Source organism: Mauremys reevesii, linkage group 1 (genome assembly GCF_016161935.1).
Source record: "Mauremys reevesii isolate NIE-2019 linkage group 1, ASM1616193v1, whole genome shotgun sequence".
Taxonomy (NCBI): Eukaryota; Metazoa; Chordata; order Testudines; family Geoemydidae; genus Mauremys; species Mauremys reevesii.
In genome coordinates this window covers 222,413,496-222,436,928 of record NC_052623.1, presented here as the reverse complement: position 1 = coordinate 222,436,928, position 23,433 = coordinate 222,413,496, and the positions used below count along the sequence as shown (strand labels likewise).

Sequence of the window (23,433 nt, the reverse complement as noted above, 5' to 3'; positions counted from 1 at the left end):
TAACAGGGGAGCAGGAGAGAGAGTCAGAAGGGAGGGGAGGGGACAGGGATCTGAAATTGGGGCAGGAGGGAGGAGTGGAGATGGAGCACATGGGGAGCAGGGAGCATGGGGCTGGAGGGGGTTATTGAAAAGGGGGTAGCAGGGAGAGGGGGACAGGAGTGAGAAGAGAGGAATCAGGCAGGAGAGAGAGGAGAAGGGGGAAAGAGTAGAGGGGGCAGGAGGAGACATGGGGAGAAGGGAGGTCTTATAAGGGAAGAGAAGGGAGGGGTGGGGAAGGGTGAACTTGTGGGGAAGAAGTGAGGGTGCCTGAAGCAGGGCAGCAAGAGGGTGTGGAGGGGAGGTGTGTGGAGCAGAGGATGGAGGGAAGGGAGGTAGCCTGGAGCAGGGGCACATGAGGGAGTGTTGGGGAGGATGGAGGAGTGAGGATGGAATGGGGGGGTCTGGTGCCAGTGGGCAGGAGGTAGGGGAAGGGTTCTGGAGCAGGGAGATGGGAGGAAGTATTGGGAGGGGGCAGGAGGGAAGGAGAGATGGGGAGGAAGGTGAAGGGTATTCTTGAATGGGGGCAAAGCTTCCCAGTCTCAGGTGGAGAAGTTGCAGGGGCGGTGTGGGGTGGAGAAAGCCAGGGAAGTGTTGCTGTTTGCAAAAGGCTAAACCAAACCTGTCGTGTTACGGTGACATAATTTCTGTGAATTGTTAATGTCAGGTCAGAGTGAAAGTCTCCAGTGTCTCTGTCTGTAACTCACCCCTCAACAATAACAAAATTTCTGAGTGTGAATGTGAACCATGCTGCATTGATTAGCTCAATGGTTGTCAAGCTTGTTCCCAGCCAGCCCTTTGTCTGTCAGAGGAAATGAACCAGGAGGGGAGAGCGAAGGCAGTGCTGGGCAATGGGCAGCAGTTCCCCATGTTCAGGGTGAGGGGAGGGTAAGCGCAGTCTCCAGCTGAGCCTCCAGGGGGAATTGTGCAGTTTGGGTGCATTAAACGGTGACTTTTCAGCCTGCGATTCTCACCCTCACTCTGGCAGAAGAGTAGAGCAGGGTTCTAAAGTCCATAGACAGACTGAGTAACATCACTGGATGTTTTTTATAACTTTGTAATTTTTGTTCTGTGGAGCTTGGCATTACAGCCTTGTGCTCCCTGCCAGAGCATCATCTCCCCACCTGCCCCACAAATTTCCCTCTTCCACTGGTCTCCTCCCACTCTCCTCCCCTGGGTGCTTCCCCTTCCTTTTCTCCCCTTTCTGCCTGGCCTCTCTGCCCTGCATGTACAGGCTGCTCCTTCCCCAGATGAGCAGCAGACTCTGCCCCCGCTCCCTGCCATTGGCTTTTCTCCCCGTAGCTCTGAGTTCCACCCCCTGCCCCCAGGTGTCTCTAGTGCTTTTTGTATCTCTGGGGGTTGTGGAGAGGCAAAGCTGCTGCTGGGAGGGAGGCAGTTCACGGGGAATGTGAGGAGGGGCCACTGCCTGCCACACAGTCCTGGGATATTGGCTGGGAGAATTGGCCCCCAGGACAGGGTGTGAAGAGCCAGGACTGTCCCTGAGACTGGGAGCAAGTACGGGCATCATTACAATGCCCATGAGTTACGGCTACATACAGAGTTCCACTGTGAACCCTGGAACAGGCTGGTTGCAGCAGTGGATGGCTGAGCCGGGGACACCGTGTGTAAGGATCCTCTATGGAGCCCAGAGAACAGCGCAGTTCACACCAGGATGTGGTCAGACCATGCTGCTCCTTTAATGCCAAGCAAATATAAAATGCCACATTGGTGCAGTCCACAGGGTCATTTATTCAGGTATGGCTCCCTTCAGTGCAGTCCCACAGGCAACCCATGGGACATGGTCTGCACTAAGGAAAAAGGGTTTTTTTTTCCAATGGAGTAAACTCAGTGATGTTCTCACGTAGCAGGACCCAAGGCTGTAGCACTGCTCTAGCTAAGTGCACACACAGTTCTGTTTCCCTGCACACAGTAGAAACTAACAACAGCCGGCAGTTTCCTTGCCCTGAAATCACCCAGCCTGCCCCTCCAGCGAGCTCCAACTGGTTTTGTTTCTTTTCTGCTTCCAAGATCCCGGTCACAGCTCCTTCTACTGGTGTCTCCCTTCAACAGACACAGTCTGGTGCCAGTATCCTGGCCCCTGCATTGGCAACAATGGAAACCCCTGGCTTAGCTCTGCCTTGACCACATGCCCAGTGCCTTTGGCAGTAGCCCCCACTGTCTGCAGATGTTTTTATTACATAAAGGATTTTGATTGCGCCGTCTCTTGAGCCTAAAAGAGAGTTCTCGCCCTGCCATTGACTTTCGTGAGGTCTGTGATTGTCTTAGGATCAAAGGTTCCTGGATGGAAGCCATCATCACCTTTCAGGACAACAATCATATTTACATGCTGCACCTATCATATGCTTGCACCACTTCTGTGACCCAACTTGGAATAATGACCCCACCCAGCATTATGAACGTTGAGGAAGTTCAAATCTGGGTCTGGGAGTGAAACTGCAGCTTTGACCCACTCCTGATATTTTCTCATTTGTTTGCCTGGACCCCACATCATCTTACAAATTTGTTTTCCCGCACAATGTAAATAGATCAATAATTGTGAAACACGATCTTCTGGCAAACAGTGACCTGGCCTCTACTCAGGGGTCAGGGAGGAGAATTGGGGCACTGAGGAAAAGGGAAAAGTAGCTACATGGTGATATCCCCTTGTACAAGAGTTCGCCAGGGCTCTACCCTCGCTGGGGCAGTGGGAAGCCACACCGGCTCACTACACACAGTTGATCCCGGGGAATTAGTCTGGCCGTGGGGTCTCCCTCGGTAGCCCTTGCTGTAGCCAGCCGAAATCTGGTCAGCCTGGCCCTGGCTCAGGGCGAGGCAACACTGCTAAGTCTGGGTTCGGGCCCTCAGTCAGGGCTGAGCAATAGTACTACACAGTATTAAGCCCTGACCCTAGGTCAGGGTGGGCAACAAACGCTGAGTCAGAAGTTCAGGCTCTCAGGCAGGGCTGAGCAGTAACCATAGGCTCCAGCCTCCTCAGGCCAGGGAGAGGGGGAGTCTGCCACCCAGGAGTTGGGTGGCAGGGGGGACGCAGGCCCTCCCACTCCACTGCATCCCAGCCCGGGGCCCTAGCAGTGGCCAAAGATCCGCTGCGTAGTCAGTGGGGATCCTGGCCACAACACACCAACATAGGCTTTGTCCACGCTGCAGCCAGACTGGGGTCGGCTGCCCCCGGGCTACTTCCATACTCCCCCTTGCACCCTACCTGGGTCCTGGTGTTGGCCTCTGGGGGGTTCAGGAGCATGGGTTCATAGGGGCAGGGGTTGATTGGCAGGCCCGGCAACATCTCCAGATAACGGGCGCAGGGTAGGTCTGGCATCTCCTCTGGATAGTGGGCGCAGGGCAGGCCTGACCAGTCTGGGCGGCCGCCTTGGGCCACGAGGTTTTCCCAGTTGCGGGCTAGGCTAGAGATGTTTGGTCCCTCCGGTGGCTGGGCTCCTACTGAGCTCTGAGGGCCGGCCTTTATAGTTCCAGGTCGCTACCTGACCCTCTGAGGGGCGGGCTCAGAGCTCCCTAGCTCCGCCCACTCTGGCCTTGAGTTGGGCTCTTCCCTCTCCGGGGCCGCAGGGAGCCACACCGCCTCACTACACCCCTATATTGTAAACTCCCCCACATCACTGTGTCTCTGTCATGTGAAGCAAACTCAAATTTCCCATAGAAAATAAAAACTATCAAAGGGATGATGCACATCTCCTCATCAATCCAACAAAAATACATTGAACTGAGTATGTGCTTGGCATCACTATATGACGCTATCCCACAAATAACTGGAGAGTATTTTATGCTCCCCCATGTCACTGTGTCTGCATCATGTGAAGCAAATTTCCCAAAGAAAATAAGAAATATTCAGGGGATGATAAACATTTGCTCGTAAATCCAACAAAAATACACTGAGCTGAACATGTGCTTGGCATCACTATGTGACACCATCCCACAATCATGAAGTAATTTATTCATCATGTGCTAATAATTGTCCCTCCCCTGCAATGTCAGTCTGATCACCAGCAGTCACCATAGAATTCTCCGCTTTTCGCTCATGTACAGATGTGTTATGGGCTCTAACCCCAGCACATTATATTTGAACTTCTTGGGAATCTGAAATATAAACTCCAAGTAACCTGCTAGATGGTTTGGTTTGCTCAGGATTTTTTGGGTACCAGCCCCCTAATCACTGCACAGTTACTGAGCTGTCTGTGAAATATACATTAGGGCAGGTTTTTCTCGAAGATAATAATTTAGACCAGGTTTCGGCAACCAACAGCATGCGTGCCAAAGCTGGCACACGAGCCGATTTTTAATGGTACGCCGAGGTCCCACTCAGCCCACTGCTGACCTGGATGGACAGAACCCCGGGGGCATCGGGCTGAGCGGGGCCAGAGGCTGGAATCCCGGTTGGCAGGAGCCGGCAGATGGAACTCCAGACCAGCAGCAGCCCGCTCAGCCCGCTGCCGCTCTGGGGTCCTGGCCGCCGGCCCTGCTCAGCCTGCTACTGCTCTGGGTTTCCGGCTGCCGGCCCCATGCCAGCTGGGGTCCTGGCCACCGGGACCCCAGCTGGAAAGGGGACAGCAGCCAGAACCTAGAAGTGAAAGTAAGGCGGAGTGTGCGCTCTCGGAGCCAGATGATGCTGGGGCGGTCCGCTGCAGCTGGAGGCACGGCACATGGCGTGCTCCCAGCTGGGGTCCTGCTAGCTGCCAGAACTCTCCTGCAAGCTGGCGCTGGCAGCCCCGTGCACCGGACTAAGCAGCACGCAGTCAGGCAAGTGAAAGAGGCCAGTGGGAGGCGCGGTGGAGGAGTCCGCGTCCCAGCCTGTCCTGCTGCCCCTCTCTCGCCACTGTGCCTGGATACCAGGGCACTGCAGGCACATTCTGTCCCTGCAGCATGCATAGCTGTGGCCCCTGGGGTGGGGGAGGGAAAGGGAGCGGCAGGCCAAGGGGTCTTCTGCCACCCCCCCCCCCATTTGCCTGCAGATGCAGTGCCCCCACACAGCTGGCCCACAGCTCCCTTGGCAGGAACAGGAACAGTGTGGGGCAGGGACCCATCTAGGTAACCCGGCTGCAACCGGGACTGTCCCAGGCCAGCCCCAAACCCCTGCCCCCTCAGGACTTCCTCCCTAAACACACACCCCAAGCCCCTGCCCTGAGCCCCTCATGCCACCCAGTCCTGACTCCTGCACCCTCCATGCTCCCAGCCCTGACTCCTGCATCATGCACATCCCCACCCCCTGCCCTGAGCCCCCCGCAGCCTAACCCCCTACCCTGAGTGCTCCCCCCTACACCCACACATCCCCAGCGCCTGAGCTCCTCCCCACAAGGGGGGTTGCAATATGACAGTACCTGTAAGAAATTTAAGTTACTTTCACCCCCGCTGGAACTGCAGACCAGCAGCAGACTGAGCGGAGCCAGCAGTGGGCTGAGCGGCTCATTCCGCTGCTGGTCTGGGGTTTCAGCCGCCGGTCCCGCTCAGCCCACTGCCAGCCTGGGGTACTGGCAGCCAGCCCAGGGCTCTGCTCCTGGCCTCGACCCAGCACTCTTCAGTCACCCCCCCCCCCCCCGCTGTAGCCCACATTGGAAAACTCAGCAAGGAAAAGTGTGGGCAAGGATCACCTAAACGGATAAGATCTGCATTTTAATGTTATTTTAAATGTTGCTTCTTAAATATTTTAAAAACCTTATTTACTTTAAATACAATAATAGTTTATTTATATAATATAGATTTATAGAGAGAAACCTTCTAAAAACGTTAAAATGTATTACTGGCTCGCAAAACCTTAAATTACAGTGAACTTGGCACACCATTTCTGAAAGGTTGCTGACCCCTGACTTAGACTGACATTTCTGATTATCAACTTCAGGGTCAGTTTCTCAGGCTGGCACAGCAGCACATCAGGTTCCCATGAACCAGCTACAGCTGAGTAGTTCACTGCCCTGCCAGTCACATGGATCATTCTTGTGCTGTTAACACCAGCCCAACAGGTTCCAGTCACTGTATTATTTGAATCATATCTGGGACCCAGATTCAATTTTAATCCTAACTTTAATCAGTTTGGGAATCTTTGGGCCAGATCCACTCCCTAAGATGCACCAGCATCTGCTGATGTACCCCATGGTCTGCCCCCCCTCCTGCCCCCCATTGCTATTAAGTCTGCCTAGAGCTGGGACACTGTATGGCAAAGAACCTGCAACACCCTCTGTGCTGGAGGAATGAGAGCAGCCCTGAAACTGGGCAGGGGCGGCCTTGAGGGAATGGAACCAATGTGGCCGTGAAAGGCACCAACACAGCACCTCTGCCATGCAGCTTGTGCTGGTCGGGCATCTCTAGTCTCCGACTAGGATTCAAAGTTTCTCTGCCCCAATGGAAACCCTGTGTGAGGGAGGCAGGGCTCCTGCAGGATAAATCCTGGAAGAGCTTCCGGTACTCCATGGGTACAGGGCATTGCACACTGCACCCCAGCGCATGCACACACACCTTCACCGGGAGGAATCACCTCTGGGTTTATTTGAGTAAATGCTGCTCACTTCAAAATTACAAAACTTCTGCTGGCTTCAGTGAGTGAATGGGGGAGTGAGGAGCCAGGACTTGGCCCTTGGAGCTGTTGGATTCTGGACCAACAGACATTTCTGTTGGATCCCAAATTACTGACTTATTTATTGGGATTTAAAATACTAAAGCGATGCCCAGCCAAGACTGTTGGCACCTGGACGACATTGATAACACAGTCAAATCCCTGCAGCATCAAGTGATCATTTCAACAGGAACTCAGCCAGCCAGACACCTACAGAAACTCCTTCCCACCCATTTCTCATTATGTGACACATGCCCTGGGTCCTTCCCATCCCCAACCTCCCAAACCAAGTGTCTTTTGCTGTGTGCCCTGAAGGTCACCAAATTTCGGCTATTTTGGCCCAGACAGGACAAGAAGTTTCAGAGTCCTGGAGGCCTCACAGAGAAGATCCTGCCAGCCACCCCTCTCCTTTATAAAAAGGGGGAATCAGCTCAGGTGTCCCTGCTGACTGTAGCTGTGGCAGTACGGCACAGGGAGAAAGGTGATCCCTCAGGGAGGCCAGTCCCAGGCCATTAAGGACTTTATTATTCATAACCGACACCTTAACCTCCACCCAGAGCTGGGCAGCCAATGCAGATCCTGCAGCACGGCTGTAACATGCTCCCAGTGAGATGCGCTGATCAGTGAGTCGCTGCCATTTGCACCAGCTTCATTCTCTGAATGGTTCTAAGGTGCAGCCCCACATTATTGTCATTTGAATAGTCCAATCTCAAGGTAACAAAAGCCTCGATAACAGTGGCAAGGTCTAATCCTGAAAGGAAAAGTCACAACCTCCTAGCCAGACACGGATGATAAAAAGCTAACTGTAAAATTTACCACCCTAGTTCCAGTTAACCTAGTTCCCCTGGTGAAACACAGAGGAGACTTACCTGCTATGTCCTGAATTGTGAGGAGAAGAAGCCACAGCACCGGAGTAGAGAGATGTCCCTTCATTGCCAGACTGACTTGCTGTCCCCTCCTCTCACTGCACTGGCTGCACCTAAGCACCTGCTAGAGCTCCTCTGTATATGACAAGTGATAACAAAGCAGTAGAAGGGAAATATATAGATTCAGAGGCTGGCATCAGCTGCGGGAAGGAACCAATAGCAAACCCACCTGCCTTTTTAGTTATTATCAGTGGTTTTATCTGTGACTTTATGCAGCTAAAACAGCCAATAAAACTGGAAAGCAACAAACATCACCATATATGAGTGATGAGCCCCCTTCTGACGTCAGGTTTACCACAGCCTCAGATCATCGGGTAACCCCCAATCTCCAGAGATGGAAGGAAAAGTTCTGTACAAACTGTATCCGTGCTGTTTCTCACCCTGATAGAGTCTATATCATATTAAACATAAATTGGTAGACAGTAGAGGCTGGTTATTTTATAAACTAGGAAAGAAATCCCCTGTGCCAAAGGTGATCATTACAAGACCAATTCCCAGTATAGTACATGCCCAATTGTAGACAAGGACAAATCACTAGAAACAGGTTGTGTCACTCAGATCAGCTTTATAGAAGAATTACTCAGCAGCATCTGAAATATTGACAGTTCTTCTACTAATAGACCTTGGGGCAGGGGTGAAAGTGGACCAGTACGATGGACTGTTAAAAAGCGGCTGCCGGTCCCGGCCTATACGCAACCCATAGTAAAGCACTGCCATACTGCTAACATCATTGGCCGTCTCCTCCCCGGCTGCTGACCCTCAGCCCCTTCTGGCCAAGCCCCTGTCCCTTCCAGGGGCCCAGAGCCGGGCCCTCGTACCGGTAAGTACTTAATGTTACTTTCACCCCGGCCTTGGAGTTTCCTGTTTAGACCATGATCACTAATGGTAGAGGCAGAGCTTACGGCTTCCTGAGTAGGCCATGACCCTCTCTTGCAGTAGCAGGATGTCCTGTACACACCATGCCCATTAGTGCTGTCAGCAGGATGAGGGCTCCTTGGAAACAAGTTTACTTGATTCATGGGACACAGAGAATTCAAGGAACAGGCACAAAGCAAGGGAATAGCACAGAATAATGACTGACTGGAATCACACCTACCTCCTTCTCTTACTCAGGAGAACTGTTACAAATACTTGGATTAAGGGAAACATTTTTAACTCTTTACCTTTGCATTTTCTCCCATGCTGCCCTTTCTGCATGGAGAAAACTCCCTGAGAAAATCTGTGCAACCAGCATCTGATCCTCCTTTAAATCCCTCCTTGAGTCTAGCTTGGCAGAGGGAGGAGGTGTGGCTGTGCCTCTTCCCCTTCCTTCCCTCTCCTTATTTTTACCAAACTCCCTGCCCCAATCCTGCCATTCCCCCTCACTCTGCCCTCCCACTACTTAAACAAACAGTAATGACAAAACAGGAAATTGCACCAAACTAATATAAGGGCCCCATTGTCAAGCAAACATTAACCCCACCTTTTACCCCTTAAGACCTTCCCACCTGTCACCAAAAGTCCCACCACTGGGGGTATTACTTCCAGGGTCAAGCCAGACACATGACCGGAAGCAAGGTGTGTCATGTGACTCCCCCCCAACAACTCCTCCCACCACCCTCTAACAATCAGGAGGGGTTCCGGCTGCTGAGAACCACCCCGGAGAGGATATTTGACCTATCAGGAGAGTTCTGGGGCAGGGTGATCCATCTGGAAGTGGTTCATGTGACCCCTCTAAGAACTCCCCCCAGTGCCCTCTACCAATTGGGATGGGTTTTGGCCACAGAGGACTGCCCTGAGAACATATTTGACCAAAATAGGGCAGGTTCTGGGGCAGGATGAACCATCCAGAAGAGGGTCAATTACGAGGTTTCATCCTGCGAGATTATCAACAATGAAACAGCATATGTCTTGGAAGCACACAAAAGACCGATACTTAGTCTCTGGGAATACCAACATCTTCATAGCTTCTTACTCCCGCTTAGAACTAGACAACCTTCTAATCAGGCTGCAAGAGCAGTGCCTGTACCACGACACTGACTCGGTGATATTTGTGAAAAGGGAGGGTGAATGGAATCCCCCTCTGGGGAATTATTTAGGGGACCTCATAAATAAGATCCCACCAGATCAACACATCACCGAGTTTGTGTCGGCAGGCTCGAAAACATACAGGTATAAGCTGTCATGAGGAAAGGCTTGTATGAAAGTAAAAAGGATTACCCTGAATATAGCAAACTGTGAAAAGATCAACTTTGACAGTTTGAAAGATCTAGTCCTGGACTATTGCATGGACCTGCGAGAAAACACCTCAATAAAGATAGCAGTGCAGCAGCCCTTTATCTTAAGGAACAAAAACCAGTGGCAAATAAAGACAAAAACCCTTACGAAAATGCAGAAAGTCATTTATAACAAGAGGATCCTAGGATAAGGGTTTAAAACCCAGCCATACTGCTTCTGAAAATGGATACAAGGTGGATACACCCCGTTTCTGCAATTCTTGTGGGGCCGAGCAACTGCAGGAAAAGTTACTTTATAAAAAATGTGTTGGATAATGTCAAACAAACGTTGTCTGTTATGCCTGGGAATATTGTGTGGTGTTACAGTTGTTGGCAACCTCTGTATAAAGAACTGCTCTGTAAATATCCCTTTATCATTTTTGTGGAGGGGCTGCCCAATGTTTTTGACGATGACTGTTTGTTTCCTACCAATAAAGTAAATATGATTATAGTAGATGAACTCTGCTTGTGAAAGTGATGAAATCGAGAAAGCCTTTACCAAGTACATGCAACACAGGAACCTGAACATTATGTATACAGATCAGAACCTATTTTCTCAGAAAAAAAAGAATTGCACGATTAACCTAAACACAAAATACATGTTTCTGTTCAAACCCCCCAGGGATAAATTATAGATTGTTCTGCTAGCTCAGCAATTTCATACAATGCATTCCATGTAAGATATCATATGAAAGGTTATGATCTGCTGAAACCCATTGTTCTGTCAATATATATATATCATTAATGTGTATGAAGTTATGAGATTCTCCACTGCTAGTTACCCAGTGACAACAAAGGAAGTGATCCACTCCCAGAAGGATGTTAAATGGCCATTAATCAGCAGGGAAGTGGTAAACAAGGGATTTACAATGCTGTAAGAGGGCTGTACAAGCATCACACAGTGGGGGATTACACAACTCTGTGACTTAGACAAGACCTCCAGGACATGTTTGGGCTTGTGTTTCCCAGGCACATGGACTGGGGATATAAAATAGAGGACAATGGCATCATGCTTTTACCTTTCTCCTCCCCCATCTATGCTGGAAGCAGCAAGAATGCTGGGAAGACAAAGAGTTGAACTGAGGAGACTGGTCCCAGGCTTAAAGGGGAAATCTGTATAATAAAAACGGTAACCTACCTGCAACATCCATTGGAGTGACAAAAACTACTTGATCCAAATACTGCCTGGTCTAATAAGGTTTAAGAGTTAGACTTTTTGCACTTATCTTTTCTTTTCTTGGTTAACTCTCTCTGACCTTTTGTGCTTAGCATTTATAATCCCTTAAAAATTTCTCTTTCTGCAGTTAATTAACATGTTTTATATTTTTACCTAAAACACTGTGTTTTTGTTGAAGTGCTTGGGAAATCTCAGCTCAGTTTACAAAGACTTGTGTGTATCCTCTCCACATCAAGGGAGGGGAGGACTAGGTAATAAACTTACATTGGTCAGGCTTCTGACCAGGGCAAGATGGTATATTTCAAGGATGCAAGGCTGGGGGCTTGGGAGATTTGTTTGTGCCTTTCTCTGTGTAATTTTTGAGTGACTCAGGGAGCCATTCATGCAATTTGATTGGCGGGGGCGAGGGGGAAGGGGCGCTCCACATACTGATTTTCTGAGTGATAACAGTACCTGATGGGGTTTGCTGCTTGTTACTAGCAGAGCACTGTGAGACACAGCCCAGGCTAGGGAGTTAAGGGAGCACAGCGGTACCCCAGTTTCATGTTGTACCCCAAAGATACCTTCCTAAGGAGTTATCCATCCTTTATCTCCATTCAGTTTGACATGAACAGGGTCAACAGATTCTAGACATGGCTGTACTCAAACTGAATTACATCTGTTGTATAAATGTTTATGAGCTCTTAGCCTTTTTATCCAGTTTGGCTCCCTTCTTCATGATTGGCCACTTGGGAGATAGATTCTTGCGTTCTCTTCCCATCAGGAATTGTGCTGACCTAGAACGTCTATTGGTATAGATCTGTACTCAGAGGAACAAGGAATGGATCTTTCTGCTGTAGGATTTTCTTGGCAATCGGTACAATTTTCTCAGCCTCTCTCTTTGCTTGTGGTTAATGTGGGCCACTAGTAATATGATCAAAATTGTATTTCATTCAGAATAACTTAAATTCAGCTGCAGTGAACTGTGGTCTGTTGTCTATCACTAATTCTTCTGAAATACCAAAGTGAGCAAAAGTGCACTGCAGTTTCTCAATAATACTCTGGCATGTTATGTCTTTCAAGTACATTCTTTCTATAGAGCTGGAACAATTGTTCATAATGCCTGTGGTGTTCTCTGAATTTGAATAAAACTGCACCTACTATTTTCCAATGTCTCTCAGGTAGAGTGTTGTTATTAAAGGGTCTTTTGTTGGGTTGATCTGTTAGTTCGGCAGTGTTCACATGCAGATAATTTATTCTTTATTCTTTCTGTCCACACTGACTGGTTGGCATGTTTGTGGCATTTAGTTAATCCTTAATGAGGTTTAGGATTTCTCCTCTCATTTCATTTGTAATTATGATACAATTGCCTTTAATCTGAGTTCATTTAACTCACTATATTGTCCATGCTCCGCGAATTAGTCTCTTGTCATTTCCATAGTGTCCTTTAGATACTTAGGCCTGAAGCCCCAATGTAACTTTGAACTTCCTGAAGTTGTGTGTCTGTCCAGATTGCTGTTTGTAGTTGGGGTTGTCTTTTATCTGACACTGGTCTATGTGTCCACAGCATCCATGTGTATGCCTTTATGTCATCTTCGAGCTCACCGGTAACTGAGTGTGATTCTAGGGTCTGTGACAGAGTGTCTGCTACTACCAGATTTTCCCAGGAACATATTTATCAATTGGGTTAAATTGCATTAACCTTATCAAAATACATTAGCATTTCAGCAGTATTTGATCCAGGTCTTTCCCATTTATGAGGATTATAAGTAGTTTATGATCTGTTATCAGTGTAAATGAATCCAGTCCACACTGATATCTGTAAAAGTTCTCACATGCCCATACATTTCCCAGGCACTCCTCTTCAATCTGTGCATGTTGTTTTTCTGCATCTATAAGGGTGCAAGAGCAAAGTGCAACTAGCTTCCACTCAGAGCCCATGTTGTTGCATCAATACACCGCCCATGCCAGAGCTGCTTGCATCTGCATGGACCACCGTGGGTTTGTTCACATCATAGTACTTGAGAACTGGAGCCATTGAGATAATTTATTTTATCCTTTTCAAGGCAATTTCTTGATTTGGCCCCCATAGCCAAGATGTGTTGGACTTTAACAGTGGTAATTCAGTGGCTTTGTCATTGTAGAAAGGTCTTGTAGGTATCCACCAAGGTAATTTACTATCCCCAGTACATGTCTCAGTTCGGTTACATGTGTTGGTGCATTCAATTCTCAAATTGCTTTTACTGTCTCAGGGCTAGGACTGATTCCATCTTTGTTAAGTGTCTGTCCCCAAAACCTGATTTGGGATAGGCAGAAAATGCATTTTTCCTTGTTTAGCTTTAGTCAAGACTGAGTGATTGGGCTTTGGACTTCACTGAGGGCTTTGTTGTTCTCTATGGGAAGGAAGTCATGAAGTGCTCTGAGGATATATTTTTCTCTCACAACTGCTTCGTTACTTTTTTTAAGATCACACAGATTCGTATTTTCCCATTTTCTCTTTCTAACTGGTCCTTTTGGGGAACACCATGCTGTTGGCTGGGAGATCTTTTTGGTTATGTCAATCAGCTCCATTCTCTTTAACTCACTTTCCACTTTATGAAGTAAGTGGATATGAATCCTACAGGGTGTAAATACATTTATACTTGTTCAGTATTGTTTTTTAAGGTTATTTGTACTGGATCTTCTTTCAAAAGTCCAATATCACCAAATATTTCATCAAGTTCTTCCACCTTTCTCACTAGGCCCATCATGGCTGCCATGCTGGGGCTGAGAAGGCTGTTGGTCTGTGTTCCTTTCACAATATCTGAATTCACAACTTTGTTGTCTACAGTACAAAATTAGATCGACTTAGGTTAGGTCGACCTACAGCCACCGTAGTAATTAAATCAGCTGTTGGTGTCTACACTACCCTCCTTTTGCCAGTGATGTGTGTCCTCACCTGAAGCACTTGCACTGAGTGTGGTGGGGCATTGTGGGGTGCTGATAGCCACACAGGGCTCACATATGGTGCTCCCCTCCCCTCCCCGCTCTGTCCTTAGGCTGACAGTCCAAGCTGTGAGCCAAGCACAAGGTTCAATTTCACAGCAGGGAGCCTACCAGCAGTTAAACTGACATTCTGGTCAGTTTCATGGCTGCTATTATTTCACATTTCATCTCCAGCTCTAGTTGTCAGCCCCGGCGGGGTTCACAGCTGGAGCCCCCTCCTTGCCCCAGGGCTGACTGACTGAGCTGTCAGCCCTATGCAGTGTTCAGAGATGGTGGTCAGGGAACTCATCTCACAGACATGAGGCTCAGGTTCTAGCCCCTCACTCTATGTGATGTGGAGAAGGTATTTTAAGTCAGATCTCCTGCACTACAGATGAGTGTGCTGGTGTGAATTTTTCTCACTTTGAAGCTGTCAGAGATAGAACACACCCCTAGGGCCAAATTACTGGGGTTTCACAGTTCTATTTGCAGCTATAATGTTTTTATGTGTGCACGGGTGTGATTTTCAGCAGATATCTCTTATAAGGATGTTTATGTAAGAGATGGAGCTAATAGCAGAGGGGAGGAAGGAGTGACATTGCCTGAGGAGAATGAGTGGTGGGAGAGAAACCACTTTCTTCCTCACTCAGGCCCTGAGGAAATATGAGACTTGTGTAGATGAGGTTCTGTGGTTCAGTCTGAGTTTTACAAGGATTAATCTCTGTATCTTACATAAGAGACTGTTGGGGCCCTTTTTTTCAACACACACCTGAGGCAAATCTCTCTGGATCAGAGTGGGTGTTTGTGCCTGCACGTGTATGCACTTTCCTGTATACACCAAAGTGTCTATTACAAAAGTTTCTTCTGCTAGGAAGAAATATACTAACTCCTGCAAGAGACAAGCATAGCAAGGGAGAGCTGATGGAATAGTTTGAAAATAAAAAAAATATTCATCATAATTGCTGTTTTGAAGACAGCAAACTTCAAAGAAATTTCCTTTTCGTGAAACAATTTCAAATAGAAATATGATGGCTTTTTAATTTTTAATTTTCAGATATTTGATTTTTTTAATTTCACACACTATTAAATAGGCAGCAGGTTTAAAACCAAAAGAAAATACTTCTTCACCCCATTCAGGGGTTGCCAGGGGGTATTGTGAAGGCCAAAATTATAATGGGGTTCAAAAAAGAATTTGATAGACCTATCATCCAGGAACTTATCTATGGATATTAGCCAAGATGGTCAGAGATGGAGTCATAGAGGATTAGGGTTGGAAGAGACCTCAAGAGGTCATCTAGTCCCATCTCCTGCTCAAAGCAGGACCCATCCCAACTAAATCATCCCAGCCAATTCCAGTGCTTCCACCCTCCTAGTGAAACAGTTTTTCCTTATATCCAACCTGGGCCTCCCCCACTGCAACTTGAGACCATTGCTCCTTGTTATGTCACCTAGCACCACTGAGAACAACCTAGCTCTATCCTCTTTGGAACCTCCTTTCAGGTAGTTGAAAGCAGCTATCAAATCCCCCCTCACTCTTCTCTTCTGCAGACTAAATAAGCTCAGTTCCCACATGTACCCCAGCCCCCTAATCATTTTTGTTGCCTTCTGCTGGACTGTCTCCAATTTTTTTCACATCCTTTCTGTACATTCTTTCAAAACTGGACACAATACTCCAGATGTGGCCTCACAAGTGTTGAATAAAGGGGAATAATCACTTCCCTCGATCTGCTAACAATGTTCCTACTAATGCAGCCCAATATGCCATTAACCATCTTGCAACAAGGGCACCCTGTTATATGCATATATGGTCTACAAATTATTGGCCCCTGTTAACTGGAGGCCATTGAATACAAATCACACTTGGGGAGAGGTCCCACTATCAGGAACACGCCACAGGTGTCTCAGCAGTAGGAAGTGCTTCAGGGGACTCAGGCGCCACAGTGTTAGTGGTGTTTTATAATGAGGCTCCAGTGTGGCTGGAGTAGGGTGACCATATTTCCCAAAGCGAAAACAAAACACTGCAAGGGGCTGGCCCAAGCTGCTTGCCCAAGCCAATCTCCCAATGCAGGCCTGGGGCCATGGCTCGCTCAAGCCCTGCCTGCCCCCAGCACGAGGCTGTCGCTGCTTGTTCGAGTCCTTCCTGCCCCCTGTGTGAGGTTGTCACCACTCACTGGTGCCCTGCCTGCCCCCTACCTGAGCACTGCCTGTCCCCCTGTGCAGGGCTACCATCGCCCCTCCCCCCTGCACCACACTCACAAGAGCAAATCGGACAAATGCCCACTTTTGCCAAAAAAGTCAGGACAGACAGGACAGGGCTTAAAAAGGGACTGTCCTGGCCAAAATGGGACAGATGGCCACCCTAGGCTGGAGAGAACCCTGTGTACTCACAATGGCTGCTGCAATGTGGTAACTGCCATTTAAATTATTCATTGGTCATATGTATGTTGTGGTTTGTATTCATCCCTATAACAGCAAGGTGGTTAAAGGGGTGCAGGGAGCAAATGTGAATCATCCTCATTATAAAACACCACTAACACTGTACTCATCTGTCTAATGTATGTGTGCACTGCAGGGCATTGTTGGATGGAATAAGAAGTGCTTGGTAGTAGGCCCTATAATGAACATAAGATCATAAGTACGGCCGTACCGGGTCAGACCAAAGTCCATCTAGCCCAGTATCCTGTCTACCAACAGTGGCCAATGCCAGGTGCCCCAGAGGGAGTGAACCTAACAGGTAATGATCAAGTGATCTCACTCCTGCCATCCATTTCCATCCTCTGACAAACAGAGGCTAGGGACACCATTCCTTACCCATCCTGGCTAATAGCCATTAATGGACTTGATCTCCATGAATTTATCCAGTCCCCTTTTAAACATTGTTATAGTCCTAGCCTTCACAACCTCCTCAGGTAAGAAGTTCCACATGTTGACTGTGCGCTGTGTGAAGAAGACCTTCCTTTTATTTGTTTTAAACCTGCTGCCCATTAATTTCATTTGGTGGCCCCTAGTTCTTGTATTATGGGAATAAGTAAATAACTTTTCCTTATCTACTTTCTCCACATCACTCATGATTTTATATATCTCTATCATATCCCCACTTAGTCTCCTCTTTTCCAAGCTGAAAAGTCCTAGCCTCTTTAATCTCTCCTCATATGGGACCCGTTCCAAACCCCTAATTATTTTAATTGCCCTTCTCTGAACCTTTTCTAGTCCCAATATATCTTTTTTGAGGTGAGGAGAACACATCTGTACGCAGTATTTAAGATGTGGGCGTACCATTGATTTATATAGGGGTAATAATATATTCTCCATCTTTTTCTCTATCCTCTTTTTAATGATTCTTAACATCCTGTTTGCTTTTTTGACTGCCTCCGCACACTGCGTGGGCGTCTTCAAGGAACTATCCACCATGATTCCAAGATCTTTTTCCTGATTCATTGTAGCTAAATTAGCCCCCATCATATTGTATGTATAGTTGGGGTTATTTTTTCCAATGTGCATTACTTTCGACTTATCCACATTAAATTTCATTTGCCACTGTGTTGCCCAATCACTTAGTTTTGTGAGATCTTTCTGAAGTTCTTCACAGTCTGCTTTGGCCTTAACTATCTTAAGCAGTTTAGTATCATCTGCAAACTTTGCCACCTTCCTGTTTACCCCTTTCTCCAGATCATTTATGACTAAGTTGAGTAAGATTGGACCCTTGGGGAACACCGCTACTTACCCCTCTCCATTCTGAGAATTTATCATTTATTCCTACCCTTTGTTCTCTGTCTTTTAACCAGTTCTCAATCCATGAAAGGACCATCCCTTTTATCCCATGACAACTTAATTTATGTAAGAGCCTTTGGTGAGGGACCTTGTCAAAGGCTTTCTGGAAATCTAAGTATACTATTTCCACTGGATACCCCTTGTCCACAAGTTTGTTGACCCCTTCAAAGAACTCTAATAGATTAGTAAGACATGCTTTCCATTTAGAGAAACCATGTTGACTTTTGCCCAACAATTTTGGGTGAATGTCATCTGGTCCTGGTGACTTGTTAACATTAAGTGTATCAATTAATTCGAAAACCTCCTCTAGTGACACTTCAATCTGTGACAGTTCCTCAGATTTGTCACCTACAAAAACCGGCTCAGGTTTGGGAATCTCCCTAACATCCTCAGCTGTGAAGACTGAAGCAAAGAATCCATTTAGTTTCTCCACAATGACTTCATCGTCTTTAAGTGCTCCTTTTGTGCCTTGATCATCCAGGGACCCCACTGGTTGTTTAGCAGGCTTCCTGCTTCTGATGTACTTAAAAAACATTTTCTTATTACCTTTGGAGTTTTTGGCTAGCCATTCTTCAAACTCCTCTTTGGCTTTTCTTATTACATTTTTACACTTAATTTAGCAGTGTTTATGCGCCTTTCTATTTATCTCACTAGGATTTAACTTCCACTTTTTAAAAGATGCCTTTTTATCTCTCACTGCTTCTTTTACATGGTTGTTAAGCCACGGTGGCTCTTTTTTAATTCTTTTACTGTGTTTCTCAGTTTGGGGTATACATTGAAGTTGGGCCTCTATTATGGTGTCTTTAAAAAGCATCCATGCAGCTTGCAAGAATTTCACTCTAGTCACTGTACCTTTTAATTTCTGTTTAACTAACCCCCTCATTTTTGCATAGTTCCCCTTTTTTAAATTAAATGCCACAGTGTTGGGCTGTTGAGGTGTTCTTCCCACCACTGGGATGTTAAATGTTTTTATATTATGGTCACTATTTCCAACTGTTATACTTACCTGTTATACTTACCTCTTGGACCAACTCCTGTGCAACACTCAGGACTAAATCTAGAGTTGCCTCTCCCATTGGGGGTTCCCGTACCAGCTGCTCCAAAAAGCAGTCATTTAAAGTACTGAGAAATTTTGTCTCTGCATTTCATCCTGAGATGACATGCTCCCAGTCAATATGGGGATAATTGAAATCTCCCACTATTATTGAGTTCTTAATTTTGATAGCCTCTCTAATCTCCCTTAGCATTTCATTTTCACTATCACTGTCCTGGTCAGGTGGTTGATAATAGATCCCTAACGTTATATTCTTATTAGACCATAAAATTACTATCCATAGAGATTCCATGGAACATGTGGATTCACTTAAGATTTTTACTTGATTCTACATTTTCTTTCACATATAGTGCCCTTCCCCTCCACTCACAACCTGTTCTGTCCTTCCGATATATTTTGTACCCCAGAATGATTGTGTCCCATTGACTGTTCTAGTCCACCAGGTTTCTGTGATGCCTATTATATCAATATCCTCCTTTATCACAAGGCACTCTAGTTCACCCATCTTATTACTTAGACTTCTAGCATTTGTGTACAAGTGTTAGAGAGCTTATTCCTTCACTCTCACACTTCCCTGGTCCTTCTCGCATGAACAGAGAGCAACAATACCCGAAGTCCGAAGGTATAAACAATTCCATATTTATTGGGGTGAACTTCCAGCAAGCTTAAATTCAAGTTCCTTTTCCTTATTTTTGAATCCCAACTTACTTCCTGTTTGCCCCTAATTTATATAGTAATATTCTTAGCTATACCTTAACCAGTCATTCTACTAAAATTTACCTAACCAATCCTAACATATTGTAACATGATTAGCTAACCAATTATATCCCACCACCTTAATTAGTTTACACCCAGCAAAATTAATTATACAGTAGACAGAAACAATCACAGAACCAGACAGAGACCATGCAAATAAACATACAAAACAATACAGAAGTGAGGATTTCACAACTACATCTATACAGACATAAGGGTTCTCCAGCTGTGTCTATTGATAAGTGAGTTCTTACCAGACAGAAAACTATCAAACTAAATTTCCTTTTACATATTTTAGGCTCTTCCCTTTCTCTGGAGGTGATAGATCTAATCACCTTCCTAACAGCACCAGATTGCCTTATTTCAATATGACTAGTTTGGAATCTGAGGATGTGACCATACATTTCCCAGTTTATGGTTGGCCTCTGCTGCTTAGCTGAAGAACCAGGCCTCAGACTGTCACAGTAAGAGAAGGCCATTACACAGACAGTGATTTTTTATTCTTTTTTTTATAACTAGCTAAGTGATAAAAATACACCTAAATTCTTAAAGTATAGGCCTTTCCAGTTCCTAACAACAAGCACTTTAAAAACTTGTCACTGTTTATTTGTCTGCCCTTTTCTGATGTGTCCGATTCTTAATGTGAATTTTTCTCATCTTTTTTGGCCCTTATATTATCCGCTTCCATCCTCTGTTCCTGTCTATAACAGCTAGTGCAGAATCTAACAGCTAGTGGAGAATCTCCTTTATCTCCAGTCATTGATGCTTGGGGGTTTTGGGGTAGGAGAAGCCAACTCATATGCTCACAGCCACAGTGCAGCCCTGAGAGGCCATGCAGTTCAGCAGAGTGACTATAGGGAAGTCTTTGGGTGCCACAGGTTTGTTCCAATATTTATAATCAGTAATCCTGTTTTAAACCCCTGTCTGCCCCCATTTCCCAGTTGTCTGGTTCTTATCATTCACGGAACTTGGGCAATGGTGAGAAGTGACCTGTCTGAAAGGAGAAGGTCAAACTTTGCAGCAAGGGTGCTGTGCAGGACGTACTCACTGTCTGCAGAGAGACTAAAACCAGATATCTTTGTATAACAAGTATATCGTATCTCAGGATTGTGTAGAACAAAGCGAAAATAATCCTGACAATAAAACCCCGATCACTCCCATCCTGCATTTAACACTGTGGCAGTTCTCAAATGTCTTTCAGACAGACCTGCCTCTACCCTCTACTTTCCATTTCATTAATTCAGATTCAGATTCACTAATGACTCAAAAACTACAGCACAGTGACTCCTCCAGGCAGATCCTTGTATCCGCAATGGAGACACAATCCATTGCTGTTAATGCCCCCGAGAAACCTCACTGCCTGGAAAAGAAGAAAACCATAGAACTCAAGAGGATTCAATTGTCACAGATTTCAACTGGAAATGCATCTACTTTTCTGATCAGGATGATTGAAAAGGATGTTGCCATCATGGAAACAATGGAGTCAAACGTCTTGCTCTGGACAGACAGCAGTGGGAAAAATGGTTTCCCTCATGTGCTACTAGGAGATTCTAAAGCTAAAGCTAGGAGTTGCTAAAGCTGAAAAACAAAGCCACGTCTCTGAGTGCAGAATTGGACTGAAGAGGCTTAGGACAAAGAGTTCCTTCAGAACAGTGAAAGAAACACAGGAACATGATACATGAAGGAATGAAGGTGTGAGTAAAGAATGAAACAAAAAACTGAAAGAATGAAACAAAACAAAAGGAAGAATGAATGAAAAAACAAAAAAGAGGCCGATACAAGAATGGTTCATTACTGGGTGGAGCTGCCCACACTGAGAGTTAGTGGGCTGGGGATCTCTGAGCTGCACATAGACACAGTCTTTGCTATTCACATACAGGGAACATCAGGCAGGGCAGTCTGCTGGTGCAGCAGGCAGTTCTTGATGTCTACTTGCAAGCTCCTTTTGAAGGATTTGCTGGAGTGAATTTTGATGGAGTTTTAGCTGTCCTTGGTCCTTATTGTGGATGTGAAATTAGAGGCAGTGCAGTATAACATGCATACACGGTGTTTAATCAGAGGGTCCTAGGTACCAGTTCACACCCAAGGGTTTGTTTTACGTGGCTGTAGCTGAGCATATCGTGTTAGCTGTGGGCTGAGGGAGACGCTGCAAATTCCCTCCCTTTGCTGCCCTCCCTGCTGGTTCTAGTCTCCTCAGTACAGAATTTGGAGAGATGCCCTTACCTTTTGCGCAGATGAGGGAGCTCTGGGTCACCTCCTTTTCCATGTGTTTAGGCTGCTCAGCATAGAGGGGAGGAGACCCAAGCAGATGTGACTTCATAAAATACCAAGCATGGTGTTCTGGTCTACCCTGGCCATGGTGCTCCCTATAGGGAATTGGGGGCTACAGTAACCTACAGATTACACACAGTTATGGTGGGGGAAGGGACTAGAAGAACTGGCTGTGAGGAACATCTGCCCATAGCTTAGCAGGCAGGGGTCAGGGATGCCCATTCTTCTGATGCTAATCCTATCCCGCTCTGTGACTGGAGCCTGCAAGGTCTCCAACATGTTTGTCACATATACCAAGCACTGGGTCTCCTGAGGAGAAGAAGTGTTATTTGGGGTCCACTTTAGCTTTGTTGCCAGCTTTCATCATCCCCAGCTGAGCGGATTTCAGCACAAGTAGGAAAAAATCCTAACTAGCTTCCAGCAATGATTGGGATGAGACAGAAAGTATGTTCTCCCCTCTCAGAGGACAGGACTTTCTACCATACCTCAACCAACAGGGGCTTGATCAGGATGTTCTTCCATCCTCTCCTCAGCTCCTGGGACGTCCCATTCCCACAGGCTCCAGCGTTTGGCTTTGTCTCGGCACTAACTGTGAAATTCACGATACCTGAGATGTAATTGCCCATGTACCAAACCAGAGAGAGAGAGGATTAAATCCTGAGTGACTCAGAGTAGTTCTGGGTTCATGCTAAATTAATCAGAATGAGCCCCAGCAGAGAGATTTTCTCCCACAGGGCGCTGCACAGACATTACCCGTCCTCGTCATGTGAGGTAGGGAAGCTGAGCTCTTCAGCCAAGCAGGCAACGTCAAGTCCTTCCAACAATGGCGCTCTGAGCCCAGTAGCCCAGAGTGGGGAGGGAGCTCTTGTGGCATCCAGCATGTCAACTCTCAGTCACAGGTAAACAAATGACACCAGGGCTGCCTCTAGGCACCAGCAAAACAAGATGTGCACTGCACTCCGCCCTCTCCGACTCTCTCTTTTTTTTTATGCTCTCGGTGCTTGGAGGTGGCAAAAAACCTAGAGCCTGCCCTGAATGGCACTGACATGAGACTGGGGCACACATAGCACAGAGAGGGACAGATCAGGTGCCTGTGTGGGGTAAAGACAGAAAGAGAGGGGGAGTGAGCACCAGACACTCAGACTGAAGTCGTCCAGATGTGGTTTCTCCTCCCATTGGTGCACACACAACCATTGTCACCCTTTGGGGAGAAGGGCTGGCCTTGGTAACCTGGGAACTTGCCAGCAAAGTATTGACCTGAGAGTAGGAGAGACATCCTGGTGTGGTGCAGGCTGCGTGTGACACAAGTGCTGCTGCTCTGCTCAAGGGGTGAGCATTGGAGAAGCTCCCGTCACCCCAACTCTGCTGGGACTCTGTTGTGTATTTGGTTGTCATGGTTTTTGTTCCTATGGCAACTGAGTTAGATTATTAGGGGATAGCCCAGCCAGCTTGAGCTGGTCAGGTGAGCTCTGTGTCTGTAAATAAATGCTAGCTTTGTTAGCTGTCTGCTCTCTGGCCTCAAGTGATTTCTTCCTAAACCGGCTGCCCCCAAGGATATAACAGACTCAATACTGACTGTTCAGGACAGTAACGTCAGGAATAAGGGAGGGTTCTTCAGAGAAGACAAACTGAGTTCCCTCTCATCCATGTCCAGGAGGTTCCCACCA

At 46.8% G+C, this 23,433-nt stretch overlaps 1 protein-coding gene across 5 annotated transcripts in view; it reads right to left on the bottom strand.

The window, feature by feature from the left end:
• The window catches only part of LOC120403997 (antigen WC1.1-like), an 83,744-nt gene extending 60,607 nt beyond the window's left edge, over positions 1 to 23,137 (bottom strand). For 4 of the 5 annotated variants that reach the window (XM_039536039.1, XM_039536015.1, XM_039536027.1 and 1 more), the window contains exons 1-2: positions 23,024 to 23,137; positions 7,483 to 7,614 (exon numbers count right to left, since the gene is read on the bottom strand). In XM_039536039.1, the coding sequence (XP_039391973.1) occupies positions 7,483 to 7,546 (64 nt within the window). In that variant the 5' untranslated portion in view covers positions 7,547 to 7,614; positions 23,024 to 23,137. Of the gene's footprint in view, positions 1 to 7,482; positions 7,615 to 22,251; positions 22,356 to 23,023 lie in introns of all 5 variants that reach the window. The other variant, XM_039536022.1, reaches the window with a different exon arrangement.
• Between the last annotated feature and the right edge of the window lie 296 nt (positions 23,138 to 23,433).